The 14108-nt window shown below is 51.9% G+C and overlaps 2 protein-coding genes across 10 annotated transcripts in view; one reads left to right on the forward strand and one right to left on the reverse strand.

The window, feature by feature from the left end:
- The first annotated feature begins 1865 nt into the window (after positions 1-1865).
- On the forward strand, positions 1866-13798 carry MYDGF (myeloid derived growth factor). Its single transcript, NM_001001164.1, has 6 exons — positions 1866-2052; positions 3415-3465; positions 8709-8770; positions 10290-10371; positions 11837-11909; positions 13227-13798. Exons 1-6 carry the CDS (start codon positions 1876-1878, stop codon positions 13304-13306), a joined length of 525 nt encoding a protein of 174 aa, NP_001001164.1. The 5' UTR covers positions 1866-1875; the 3' UTR covers positions 13307-13798.
- TNFAIP8L1 (TNF alpha induced protein 8 like 1) overlaps positions 8447-14108 on the reverse strand; it is a 31864-nt gene continuing 26202 nt past the window's right edge. For 7 of the 9 annotated variants that reach the window (XM_059888243.1, XM_010806984.4, XM_059888236.1 and 4 more), the window contains one exon: positions 8447-10111. The gene's annotated coding sequence lies outside the window, so the exon portion shown is untranslated. Of the gene's footprint in view, positions 10161-14108 lie in introns of all 9 variants that reach the window. The other 2 variants (XM_059888238.1, XM_059888237.1) reach the window with 2 other exon arrangements.

The following is a 14108-nucleotide window of genomic DNA, read 5'->3' on the forward strand; positions in this document are numbered from 1 at the left end:
AGTTCCTGTTTGTTTGTTTTAAATTAACCACAGACACATAAGAAGTTGCAAAAACAGTGTGGAGTCTCGTGTACTCTCATCCAGCGTACATCTTACCTAACCCTAATACACTGTCATGCCAGGAACATGATGTGAATACAACGCAATGAACTAAACTCTAGACCTTATTCAGATTTTATCAGCTTTCACAGGCACTCATATGTGTGTAGTTCTATTCCACTCTGTCACCTGTACAGATTCCTAGAACCACCACCACAGTCAAAATACAGAGCTGTTGGGAACTTCCTTGGTGGTCAGTCTGTTGGTTAAGACTGAGCTTCCACTTGAAGCGACCCAGGTTTGATCCCTGGGCCAGAGAACTAGGATCCCACATGTCTCATGGCAGGGGAAAAAAAAAAAAAATATATATATATATATACACACACATACATACAGAGCTGTTAATTCACCACAAGGGAGTTCCTTCACACTCTATGATGTCCACACCCACCCTGTTTATGGTGTCCTGACCATGGAGACAGAAGCCGTGGTAGTTGTTACCAAATATTTTTTGACTGCTAGATTTCATGTCATGATTAAATAGCAGAATCTTGGGAATGATGGTTTTTCTCTTTAAATCCCTTAAGTTTTTTGTTTGTTCCTATTTTGGTTTTTGTTTTACAGGCAAAAAGGAAAAACAGAAACAAGAGGCTGGGGTTCAGTCTGAGAAGAAAACACACATACACACACCTACCCCTCTTGAGTAGGAAACTCAAAACCACTCACAACCAAATACCTTGTCAGCTACAGCATTTGGCCACTAATTGAATCCTTCATACGGACCCACTGAAGGTCAAACACGGGAAGTAGGGAAATGGAGACATAAAAAGAACTGTGCTGTGTGAAAACACCAAATAGTCTGCCGTCCTCCGATTTATGGAGCCAATTCCTAACAGGTCCACGGCAGCCGACTGCAAAGAGGGAAGCATTTCTTAACAGGAGCAAGTACCCCCTACTCAGAACAGGCTGTAAGAAATAAATGTGTTGTTTAAGCCAGCCTGTCTGCTTAAGATATTGTTATAACAACCCAGACTAAGGCAAGGATCCAATCCTAGATCCCAGTTGCCTTTCGACGTCTTAGTCTCCTCATTCTGTGATGGTTCCTCAGCCTTTGTCTTTCGTAACATTTTTAAAGAGAACTGCCAGCTACCTAGGTAGAACATGCTTCAACTTGGGTTTCTCTGGTATCTGCTCTATCAGATTAAGGCCGTGCATTTTGCACAGAAATTCCAAGGAGATGCCACTCAGAATGTCCTCTGTATCCCGTGGTGACTCCATGAAGTCACTGTCTTTTTTTAACGACGTTGACTGCTCAGTGGGCTAAAGATGGTGTCACCCCTGTAAAATTACTTACTTTTCTCTTTGTAACTGTTATGTATCTCGGGGGGGGAATACTTTGAGATAATGCAAAAATCCTCTTCCCCACCAGTTTTTAGCATGGATCCACGAATCTTGGAGTAACAATCAGAGTTGTTTGCTCAATGGTGATCTTCCATTTCCCTCATTCTGCCTACATGTATTAACCTGAATTTCAGTGGTGCTCCTTTATATCCTTCATTCGTTGTACACGTACTAACTAGAAGAGTTGAAGGGTCAGTCACTTGGCTAGTGAGGGACAAATGGACCCCAAACCAAGAAACCTATTCCAATTCCTTCAGCCCCAGAACGCTCCTGGGACTTCCAAGCCCCGCCCCAAGATGGCAGCCCGGGTGGGAGGGGCGGGGCCTTTCGGATCACGTGGTCGCGCCCGACGCCGACGTGGCCTCCGCCAGACTCCCTACGTGTCCCTCGCCGCGCTCCGTCCGCCGTTCCTGCCCCCGCGAACCTGATTCCAAGATGGCAGCGCCCAGCGGAAGAAGGAATGGCAGCGGCGGCGCGAACTTGTGGGTCTCGCTGCTCCTGGCGGCCGCGGCGCTGAGGCCGGTGGAGACGGTGTCCGAGCCCACGACGGTGGCGTTTGACGTGCGGCCTGGCGGCGTGGTGCATTCTTTCTCCCAGAACGTGGGCCCTGGGGTAAGTACCTCAGACACCCCGGGGGCTTGAGGAATGGTGCTAGCCGGGGCATGGCCTGGGGAGGGGGAGCTGACCGGCGGGGTCGGGGGCGGGACCGGGGGGCGGCCCCGGCGTGGGCAGGGCCTGAGGGTAGGAGGCGGGACTTGGATTAAGAGGAGGTGAGGCTCCTGGGGGCTGGCTTCTTTGAGGGGGCTGAGTCTCTAGCCTCAGTCCCTAACTCATCTCACTTGCCCATCGTGCCCAAGCAGCCCCATCCCTCAGACTGAAGTGTTGTTCTGCAGTCGCTCAGTTGTGTCCGAGTCTCCGACCCCATGGACTGCAACACACCAGGCTTCCCTTTCCTGCACTATCTCCCCGAGTTTGCTCAAACTCGTGTCCATTGAGTCAGTGATGCTATCCAACCATCTCGTCGTCTGTCGCCCCCTTCTCCTCCTGCCTTCTATCTTTCCCAGCATCAGGATCTTTTCTTATGAGTCGGCTCTTCACATCAGTTGGTCAAAGTACTGGAGCTTCAGCTTCAGTGTCAGTCATTCGTTCTTCCAATGAGTATTCGGAGTTGATTTCCTTCAGGATTGTCTGGTTTAGACTCAAGTGAGCCCCTCCTTATTGGAGGGCAGGATGGGCCCAGAGGTAGGGAGAGGAGAGCTGGAGGCCCAGGGGCATATGCTTCCAGACCCCACAGAAAGTCGTTCTGCCTCAGCTCTGACCAGGAAGGAAGTGGACAGATGTTGCTTTTCCTTCCATTGCACAAGGTCCCCCATCTTTTTCATTGAAATCTGAGGCCAGACCCTCCTTATCTAGAGGCAGCAGGCCTAGGTCTAGTCTAGCCCATCCTCAGCTTGTTGGAGAAATTGCTTCCTCTCTCAGTCCCTCTTTCCAGTCTAACAATGATATCAATAGTCACTATTTGTTTATTTCTTTCTTATAACCTGATATTTTGCTAGATTCTTTATGTGAGGCCCATTTTCCAGGTGAAGAAACAGAAAGTTTTGCCCTTGCCCAAGGCCCACAGCGGAGCAGAGATGTGGACACAGGGACCCCAGGGGTCCCTAATTCCAGATTTCATGTTCCTAAATGGGTGCTGGAAGAGATGTGATCTCCCCCTTCTAGAAGCCACATGGGTTGTTTGTCCAGAGCCAGGAGATCCCCAAGCGGGGAGGCTGGTGGGGGAGTTTCAGGCCTCCAAGGACATCGGCCTCCAGGGACATCAGCCAGAAGGCTCTGACTCTACCTCCTCCCCCTAAGTGTAGATACTCAAAAGCAGGATCTTGATTCTGGATCTCAGAGGGACATTCAGAGACCCTGAAGCTCCAGCGCTAACAATTATCTACTACCGAGACGTTTTTTCCTTCCATTCTCTAGGACAAATACACCTGTGTGTTCACCTATGCATCTCAAGGAGGGACCAATGAGGTGAGTTGTTCAAAACTCCATGTAGTTTAGTATGATAGCATCCATTGTCATACAGACATGCTATCTAGAGGACACTGGACTATTCTTGCCTAAGCGATAAAAGACAGTGCTCAAGTCCAATGGTGATGGCAGATTCTACTCATAATTCCATAGAGTGAACAGACATATGGACAGAAAGAGGGATGTGAGACCTGAATCTGCCGTTCTCACGAGCCTCCCTTAGCAGTATCGTGTTCATCTGTGCTGAGTAACACAGACTGAGCAGCTTAAAACAGTGCCCAATTATTATTGCATCATTATTTTTTTTTTTTCAATTATTTGGCTACCGTGGGTCTTTGTCGGGGCATGTGGGCTTCTCTAATTGTGGTGTATGGACTCTGGAGCACGAGGGCTCAGTAGTTGTGGCACGAGGGCTTAGTTACAGTATGTGAGATCTTAGTTCCCCAACCTGGGATAGAACCCAGGCTCCCTGCTTTGGGAGCATAGTCTTATCCACTGGACCTCAGAGGAAGTCCCTGTCCCATGGTTCTAAAGGTCAGAAGTCCCTGTCAGCTCAGCTGGATGCTTCACAAAACCAAGATCAAGGTGTCAGCCCGCCTGGGCTCTCACCTGCAGGCTCTGGAGAGAACCCTCTTCCAGACTGATTCAAGTTGTTGGCAGAACCTGGTTCCTTTCGGTGTGTGACTGAGGTCCTCAGTTCCTTGCTGGCTGGTTTCTCCAGCTGATGGCAGAAGATGGAGTGAGAGAGATTGGAAGCACAAGACAGGTATAGTGCACCACAGCTGACTTTGAGGAGGTAGGATGTGTGGCCTCTAGAAGCTCAGAGCAGCCCCTGGCTGGTAGCAGGGAAATCAGGGCTTCAGCCCTCCAGTCACAAGGAACTGAACCCCACCACAACCAGGTGCGTCGGAAGAGGACCCTAATCTCCAGATCTCTAGCTGGGAATGCAGTCTGGCTTCCAATCTTATTTCATTTATTTCATTGACCGGGCCATGCAGCACATGGGATCTCAGTTCCCCAACCAGGGATCAAACCCACGTCCCCTGGATTGCAAGGCAGAGTCTTAACCACTGGACCACCAGGGAAGCCCCTGGCTGACACTCTGATTTAGCTTGTGAGACTGAACAAACAACGCAGCCCTGCTACGCCCAGATTTCTGACCTACAGAACTGTAAGCCAATGAATGGGTGTCACTTTCAAGCTATTAAATCTGTGGTAATTCTTCACATAATGTAGTGAGTTGAATGAGGTCCTCCAAAAAAGATGTGTCCACATCTTACTTCCTAGAACCTGTGAATTTAGACAATGTCTAAATGTCCTCCAGTATCCGCTAGAGGACAAAATTACCCCCAGGCGAAAGCCACTGGGCAAGAATGATATGAAGTTGGGGCTTCCCTGGTGGTCCAGTGACTAAGACTCTGTGATCCAAATGCTGGAGACCTAGGTTCAATCTCTTGTCAGGGAACTAGATCCCACAAGCCCCAACTAAGACCCAGCGCAGCCAAATAAATAAATAGATAATTAAAATTAAAAAGTGACATGAAATCCACTTTCCTGATTTTGGATACATTCGATTTATAAATAAATGTCCCCCAGCAACAGAATTGTAATGAAATGTAGTGACCACCTGGTGACACCCTTCCCAGGGGAACCAAGGGTCGTTGCAGCCCTTCCCCCTGCCGCCAGGACCATGGGCATCCTGGGATTGTCCACCGCTCCCTCGGACACCTCCAGGCCTCGCTGCTTCTCTAAGCAGTCCAGTCCACTGTGGGGTGGTGACATGTGGTAGAACATTCTACCCCGGTCCATACCTCTTGGTAGAGCCATGCCCCTTCTTGGGCTCCTTCTCCTCATCAGTGCATTCCTTGCCTGTTTGGTTGTGAAAGTGAAACTGTCAGTTGCTCAGTCATGTCCAATTCTTTGCGACCCCATGGACTGTAACCTGCTAGGCTCCTCTGTCTGTGGAATTCTCCAGGCAAGAATACTGGCGTGGGTTGCTGTTTCCTTCTCCAGGCATCTTCCCGACCCCTGGAACGAAACCAGGTTTCCTGCATTGCAGGCAGATTCTTTACCGTCCAAGCTACCGGGGAAGCCCATGGTTGTGTCCATGGTCAGTTCATAGGATAATAAAATCGTGATGTCCCCAACCACCTAGCAGTTTACCAGGCGCACCGAGCGGTGCTAAGCCAGGCACATGTCGCGTTTCATCTTCAGAACCCTGGGAGGCTGTCATTATCCCACTTCGCACATGAGGACATGGCAGCCTCTGAGGCTGAGGACCCAGGCCCCCTCAACTGGAATGTGACCGAGGTCCCCAAGGTGCAGACCTTTGACTACTACCCTGAGGTGGGACACAGCCTGCATCACCAGCAGTGCCTCCCTGACAGGACCCTGCAGGTGGACAGTTCACGGGAGAGCCAGGCTCACTCTTGGGACAGCGGCTGGGTCACAGATTCTGAGCCAGCAACAGGCTCAGTTCTTCCATTTTGGATGAGGGAATTCTTCCCAAAGGAAATACCTCAGAGCAGACGTGTCCAGCATGACCTGTTCCAGCAGCACCAGCCAGAACTCTGGTCATCAGAGACTGCGGGCCACCAGCAGAGCGTGGGAACACGACAGTGTGACCCACAGGCTCTCTGGCTGCTGGCCCACTGCCCCGGTGGCAGAAAACAGCCCACTGGATCCTCTGTATCTGCCTGTTAGAAATGAGAACTTACGTCCACACAAAGCTCGCACGTGACTGTTCAGAGCAGCATGATTTGCCATAGCCAACAAGTGGAAGCCACCCAAGTGTCCCTCAACAGGTGATGAATGAACACAGCGTGGTCCCTCACACACAGGAGCATCACTCAGCAATGGAAAGGGGTGAGGCCCAGACACTCGCTACCACGTGGACAGATCCTGAGAACACGATGCTCAGTGAGAGAAGCAGGCACAGGAGGGCACACAGGGTGTGACTCCACTGGTGGGAAACGTCCAGAACAGGCCGATCCACAGACACAGTGGTTTCCTGGTTGTCAGGGCCTGGGGGAGTGAGTGCGGGTGACTGCTCATGGGTTTAGGACTTCTTTGGGGGATGGTGAGAATTGGATAGGGGTTTCTTTTGTGTCTCAAACAGCAAAGAATCTGCCTGCAATGCAGGAGACCCGGGTTCGATCCCTGGGCAGGAAGATCCCCGGGAAAAGAGAGTGGCTATACAGGTGATGGTTGCACAGCTTTGAAAGTACAAGGAAACACTGAAGTGTCCAATTAAAAAGAGCATATTGTGTATTATATAAACTGTTTTTCAATAAAGCTGTTAAAGGTGAGTGAACTGTTGATACACATGCAACCACTCAGATTAATCAGACATGTGTTAGGTGGAGTCAGACTGACCGACTCAGGAGATCGTGGCCTGTGTGATTCCGCTCAGGCGGCGTTGTGCAAAGGCACAGCTATGAGGACAGAGCAGATGAGTGATGCCTGGGGATTTGCAGGAAGGGAATGACTGCACAGGGATGGTGAATAGACAGCTGGGGAGACAGAACTGACTTGTGTCGCAGTTGGGTAACTCAGAACAGACACAGTGACTTCCCTGGTGGTCCTGGTTAAGACTTCACCTTCCAATACAGGGGGTGAGTGTTCAATCCCTGGTTGAGGAACTAAGATCCCACATGCCTCCTGACCAAAAAACCAAAACATAAAACAAAAGCAATATTGTAACAAATTCAATAAAGACTTTAAAAATAGTCTACATCCAAAAATCTTAAAAAAATACACAAATGGGCCCATTTCACCATCTGTTACTTATCAGTATATCTTAATGAAAAACAATAGCGGTGACCATTTGGGCACTTAGGCCCTGATCTCCCCAGCCTTCCGGGGAAGGTCACAGAGGCTCTGTCTGAACGGGCTGCCTCAAAACACACCCTCATGTGAGTATCTGATGCCAAAATGTGAGCCTCACCAAGGGCACCTACCGCCCACCCTAGCCTGCAGCCTCAAGGCCACAGTCAAGTTCATTTAACAAACAACTCAGAGGGAGGTTGGCCATATTGCTAAGAAATGCTTGGTTTTAATTTAGTTTGCTTTCATAGTCTTAAAAAAAATGCTTAAAGATTTGCCTGTCATGGAACTTTTAAGAGCTATAGAACACCATCCCAGAGATATTTCACAGCATAAAACTGTGAGCCCTTGAAACTGTGGGCAGGAGTTTTTTTCCTCTTTGTTTTGTCCAGTTTTATTTTTTGGCCACACTGTGCAGCATGTGGGTTCTTAGTTCGCCGACCAGAGATCAAATCCACGCCCCCTGCGGTAGAAGTGCAGAGTCTTAACCACTGGACCCCCTGGGAAGTCCCAGTAGTTTTTAAATAGAAAATGAATATATGAGTCCACTTGCCTTGCCTGTCCCACCTAAGTGATTGGCTCCAGCCTTCATGCTGCAGGCAGGAGGCTTCTAAGTGACCATTTATTCCCATCATAATTAACGTAAAAACGGCCTTGTTTTTACTAGTGGAAAAGCTCTAGTGTTAAAACAGCTTATCAGCAATTGGAATCCATCTTTTCTCTTTCAGAAAGATAAGACACTCTCATTTTACTAGTCAAGCTCAGAAACACCTCAGGCCACCAGACCTTGCATTTGGCCAACTTTTCGGAGGCCCTGAAAATGAGAATAAACTGGTAGTGGTGTGTTTTGGAACCATCTTAAAGTATGATCCTAGTTCCCTGACCAGGGGTCGAACCTGTGCCCCTGCAGTGGAAGCACAAAGACCTAACTACTGGTCCACCAGGCAAGTCCCTAAAGTATTATTTTCTTAATTTAATTTTTTAAAAAAGCTAATACGTGTCATTCAGAAAGAGAAAAAAAAAAAAAAAACCATGAAAAGCTCTCCGGCACCTTCCATCTGCCCAGCCCCCACCACGTCCTGTGTGTCACCATGGTTATTGCAGTCTTGCATCTTCTCTAAGAACTGCTCTGCACTTACACAAGCAAGCAGGAGGATACTGTCTTTCCTTCTTTTATTTTTCCCAACAGACTTTATTTTTTACAGCAAAATTGAGCAGGAGGCACAGGGATTTCCTGTATCCCTGTCCCCCCACCATCATCCCTGATCACGTGGATTTGTGAGGGTCAGTGAACCTGCACTGACACATCAGCACCCCAAGTCTAGAGTTGACATCGGGGTTCACTCCCGGTGCGGTGCAGGCTGTGTACCATGTGAGGCTGTGTGTCCTGGGTTGACCTGTCTGTCCTCTCTCCCCAGAAGTGGCAGATGAGTCTGGGGACCAGCGAAGACCACCAGCACTTCACCTGCACCATCTGGAGGTAAGCCAGGGTCCTGGGGGTGGGATTACCCCCTCCTCAGATGAGGCACCTTTGCTCTAGGCAGCCCACAGGCTGACAGAGTCCTGCGGCCCTCCAGGGTGGGGAGAGCTCCCTGGGAGGGCTCCCCAGGAGATCACCTTGACACTGAGGCTGAGAAGGGGTTGAGGGGGCAGGAGGCAGGGGCTGCAGCCCCCGGGAGAGGGGTCGGGCTCCCCAGACACTGCCCCCTTCTTCTTCACCCTCAGTTACATTCATCATTCAAGGGCTTAATCTCCTGCCCTGGGGCTGACACCATGCCCACCCTTCTTGTAACCCCACGGCCTGGAGCCCAGCTCGAGGAGCCTGAGAAGGAGGTGGTCAGCCCCCTGATGGGGAGGAGGGTCTACAGTGTCATCGGATCCTGGCCCTTCTCCTCTGGGCCCTGTGGCCTGGAATGGATCACCTGAGCAGAACTGATTTTTTTTTTAGCTGTGTTGGGTCTCAGTTTCTGCATGTAGGATCTTTGCTGCGGTGCAGGGGCTTCTCTTCTTGTGGCACACAGGCTTGGTAGTTGCATGACGGCTCAGTTGCTCCATGGCATGTGGGGTCGAACTGGCATCCCCTGCATTGGCGGGTGGATTCTTACTCACTGGACTGCCAGAGAGGTCCCGTAGAACCAATTTCTCAAGCATTGACATGTGTCCAACACAGCAGAAGTCCCAGCCACGCTCTCACCGTCAGGGACCGGAGTCAATCCAGGGGACAGATCAAGAAATGGGATATGATAGAGAGCAGAGAGGGCGACATTTAATCAAAGAAAACGCGTGCTGGCCTCGGTGCAGTCCCCGTCTCCTGCGAGATACCTTACACACAGCAGCAGTACCCCACTCCAGGGTACCGAGTAGTGTGAGGGTGGGAACCTCATGTCCTCAACATGCCACCACCAGCCCTGTTGAGACCCTATCTGTGCCCCTTCCTGGCCTCAGAGGGAAGCATCTAGAGGAGAGGAGCTGGGGTGGGGCCCCCTCGTTACAGGTTAGTCATCCAAGCTGCATCCCCCTGCCTGTAGACCATCATCTCACATGGGCTTGGGAGTGCCAGCCCTCCAGCTGGGCACAGACTTGGGCCACACAGGCCCAGAGCAGGGTCCTCATCCTGCAGCCTCTTAGTTGACCCACCCAGCAGCAGCCCTTAGGGACACACTCAGCTGTAGACACCCTCCTCTGCTACCTAGTTAACCCCTGTACTCTCACCCTTTGGGCATGTTGCCCCGCCCCGCCCCCACTGCAAACCTGGGATGTTGTCCAGGGGATGACAAGTGTTCAGCAAATGGATGCAAGTGTTCCTGTCCTCAAACAGCTCCTGTGCAGAAAGGGAAGAGGCGTGTCCATCGTGGAGCTGGAAGAATGTTCTGGCAAAGAGCAGATCATGTTGAGGGCACCCAGTCTGTCCTTCCCCAAAATGGAATCCCCAAATAGATTCTTAGGGAGCGGGGGACACGTAGCCCCAGGCTGATCTGTCTCCCAACCTTTCTTCGCAGGCCCCAGGGCAAGTCCTACCTGTACTTCACGCAGTTCAAGGCAGAGGTGCGGGGTGCCGAGATCGAGTACGGCATGGCCTACGTGAGTGTCGCCCAGACTGGGGCCTGCCTGGCTGGCCCACCATGGACTGTGCCTTGAAGACCCCCAGGTGGGGGGTGGGGAGGCGGCAATAATGAGGAGATGGATACCAAGCCCTTAGAGGGAGGCCTGGGGGTCGCAGGTTGCAGTACCCAGAGGGGATCCCAGTTGGCCCCTAGAGACCAGTCTTCCTCCAGTAAGGCTTTACCAGCCTCCCGCTTACGTCCCCTGCTGGCCAAGCTGGCAGGAAGTCAGGAGGCAGGGGGGCTCAGATCTGGGGATGGGGCGGAAGTGGGCCCAGAGGGCAGGCTCACTGGTATTGGGAGGCCCCACGTCCTTTGGCCCCAGTGAGCTGTGGTTCACGGCTCAGCCAGCACCTTCCGCCATGCTCCTGACCCACACAACCCCCTTCAGAGCCCAGCCACTCTGCAGAGCCCATGACTGCTTCTGCATCCGAGTTGGGAATAGTTTGAAAACCACTTTATCAGCCCAAGAAGCAGAACCAACAAGAGACAGACATGAGAGATTCACTGTAGGAACTGGCTTCTGCTGTGGGGGCCTGGCTGTTGGCGGGGATTCGTCCAGGGGAGCCTCAGCTCTTCCCCTAGGCATCCCCAGAGCATCAAGGACCGTCTCTTTGACTTAAAGTTAGCTCAGGATGAACCTCTGTCACAGCAGTGCCCCCTGCCCCAGCAGCCCCCACCAGGGTCTGATTGCCTAATGCTACCACGGCTCCTTCCAGTTGACACATCAGACTGACCATCAGTCTATTAACTCATCACTCTCTTGGGTCTCTTCTCACTTTGCATGCATTCATGCTCAGTCACGTCCAAATCTTTTGGAACCCCATGGACTATAGCCTGCCAGGCCCCTCTCTGTCCATGAGGAGTCTCCAGGCAAGAATACTGGAGTGGGTTGCCATACCCTCCTCCAGGGGATCTTCCCGACCCAGGGAATTGAACCCACATCTCTTACCTCTCCTGCATTGGCAGGTGGAGTCTTTAACACTCCACCACCTGGGAAACTCCACTTCTTAAAGAACAGGTGCCTGGCAGGCTACAGTCTATGGGGTCGCAAGAGTCAGACACGACTTAGTGACTAAACAACCACAAAATTGTGTCTAAAGTAATCTATTCTTACTATAAAACTCCATTATTCTAACTGATCTGAGAAAGACACAGTTCTGATTTTTAAAAATTACATTCAAGAGACTGCCATGCTTGTATGCCATTTCCATACATCAGCTAAAGGGAAAAACTGAATTAGATGCCTCCCTCCTTGGATTTGCAGCAAGGCATGAGGTTTGAAGCCAGTTGATGATCTCGTAAGTGGATTAACCCGCCACTTCCACCGGATTCTCTTTTCTGTGCTTAAAAAAGCATCTCAAGTCTGTCATCTCTGCTGCTCCAGGAAGAAACCGAGCCGTGTTCTTTCCTGATTAGAAAAGTTTCCACTTGTTCTCTTTCAGTCGAAAGCTGCTTTTGAGAAAGAGAGTGACGTTCCATTGAAAAATGAGGAGTTTGAGGTGACCAAAACAGCAGGTAGGTGGAGGGGTTTGTGGGGCTGGAAACCAGGTTCTCTAGCAGGGAAGGTGAGAGAGGGGACAAGACCCCCATGAGGGGTCGATCCAGGGACCACTGGTGAGAGGAGGCGGCTATCCCTCCTGTAAAAAGGGCCGTCTGGTAAATATTTTCGGTTTTAGGGGCAGACACCCCCCTTTGTAATAACTTGATCTGCCCTCGCAGGGCCAAGTCAGGCATGAACCACTAGTCAATCAATGCATGTGGGTGGCTGCATGCTAATAAGACCTTGTTTTGTGAACACTGACTTGTGAATGTCATACTACATTCCCATACCACAGGATGCCGTGTTCCCTTTGATTTCTGTTTATAAATGTAGAAGCCACTGCTCACAGGTGGCAGGCACGCTTGGCCCGTCCCTTGCAGAGAACAGAGGGTGTAAAAGTCTGCTCAGCTCCACAGTGGGGTATGGGGGAGGGGGCGTCCTGGGCCCTGTGACAGGTTCAGGCATCGAAGTTGGGACCTCATGTGCGCCGCATGACTGGAGAGGCAAGGGCGTCACATCCTGAGGCTCCGAGACCCCTGTGACCTCTGACCCCTGTTCAGCTACAGCCATGCAAGCCAAATGCAGAACAGAAAGAGTGGGTGCTAGACTTGGGGCTCGGAGGGGTGAGAGCAATGGGGGATGAGTGAGTGAGACAGTGGACATGGAGTTAAGCTGAGTCAGGGAGCCTGAGAGTCCTGAGGGACAGGGGAGAAGTGAGATGAGGAACCCATGTGGCCATGGGTGTCACCAGGCAGCAAAGTGGAGAGTGGGAGGGGAGGGAATGTGGTGGTGTGATTGGGGGTTTTAGGAGGGCCTGGAAGGAGGCCCGCCCTGCCCACAGGTCCTCCAGGGAACAGGGCCTGTTCAGAGTGGAGATCAAGGACAGAGGGGCCTGGGATGCTGGCAGACCCTGAGCCCCAGGGAGCACCAATGGGGAGGATAGACAGGGAATGGGAGGCAGGCTGGGACTGCAGAGCAGGGCATGGCCAGACAAGTTTGCCAGGGCAAACTTCTGACGCCCAGCTGTTCTCAATGTGGCAGAAATAATCACAGCTTTTTCCACCTCAGCCTCTCCCGTGGCCTCTCGTTTCCCTCCAGTCAGGCCCTCGACTTCCCCACCTTTCCCTGTCCATCACCCATAAGCCTCTCAGGGCCAGGAGCCTTTCCTTATGGAGTCCACTTGGAGGCCCCTCCACTGCCCTGCCCACATTGTTGCCCCCACCCCACCCCCCAGCTCAGGACCCAGAGGACTTGCAGAGGCGCGCGCCAACCCAGGGTCTCTTCCTTTGCAGTGTTCCACAGGCCTGGGGCCTTCAAGGCTGAGCTGTCCAAGCTGGTGATCGTGGCCAAGGCAACACGCAGTGAACTGTGACCTGAAGCCCCTCTGAGGGTAGCTTTTCCTCCTCTCTCCGCAAGGAGCTGGACCCCCAGAAGGCCCAGTACTTGTTTTCTAGGTTGGATGGGGGGGCTCTTGGTTTTCTGTCCCAGCTGATGTTGCCCTGTTTGGAGGACAGCTAAGGCCCCAGAATGGAGTCTGGAGGGCTAGGACTCACCTGGCTCCCACCTTCCCTCACCCTGAAGATTGTGGGTCTGAGACCCACTGCTCTTCTCATCAGAAGAGACATCAGAACACATGGCCAGGGGAACAGGGGGGCGTCTCCCTGGAATCATGGCTTTTGTGAAGCCAGGGCATCCCCTCCTCCCCGCTGGGATCAGGCCAGGCTCCAGGATGTTCTGTGGGGGAGCCCCCAGCCGCCTGAGACCCCACACCAGCCGCCTTCTCACTCCCCAGGGGACCAACTTTCATACTGGGCAGCAATGAAATGTTCTTTCATATTTAAATAAATAAGACAACTAAAAAGCACCCACAGTCTTGGCATCCGGCACTGGTGGCCTCCCCCCCGCCACCGGCTGGGCTTGCAGGGCTGGGATCCCCTACTTTCCTTTGCTGCTGAAGACGGGCGAACTGAGTCGCCCCCGGGCAGAGGGAACCTCCTGGTAGGACTTTCCTGCAGGTGCAGATGTACTGGACCTGAGGCAGCCTCACCAAGGCTCACATGGCCTCACCTGTGGGGCCACTCCTAGCTGAAGGGGAATGCACCAGGGAAGACTGGCTCTTCTTTTTTTTTTGGCATGGCATGTGGGATCTTATTTTCCCAGCCAGGGATTGAACC

Source organism: Bos taurus, chromosome 7, assembly GCF_002263795.3.
Source record: "Bos taurus isolate L1 Dominette 01449 registration number 42190680 breed Hereford chromosome 7, ARS-UCD2.0, whole genome shotgun sequence".
In the NCBI taxonomy this organism is placed as follows: domain Eukaryota; kingdom Metazoa; phylum Chordata; class Mammalia; order Artiodactyla; family Bovidae; genus Bos; species Bos taurus.

What these genes read in the sequence shown, in the direction of transcription:
- MYDGF (NM_001001164.1), top strand. Translation starts at nt 1,876, where the DNA reads ATGGCAGCGCCCAGCGGAAGAAGGAATGGCAGCGGCGGCGCGAACTTG. An exon ending in CCCAGAACGTGGGCCCTGGG is followed by an intron (nt 2,053 to 3,414) that starts GTAAGTACCTCA and finishes TCCATTCTCTAG; the next exon opens with GACAAATACACCTGTGTGTT. An exon ending in TTCACCTGCACCATCTGGAG is followed by an intron (nt 8,771 to 10,289) that starts GTAAGCCAGGGT and finishes CTTTCTTCGCAG; the next exon opens with GCCCCAGGGCAAGTCCTACC.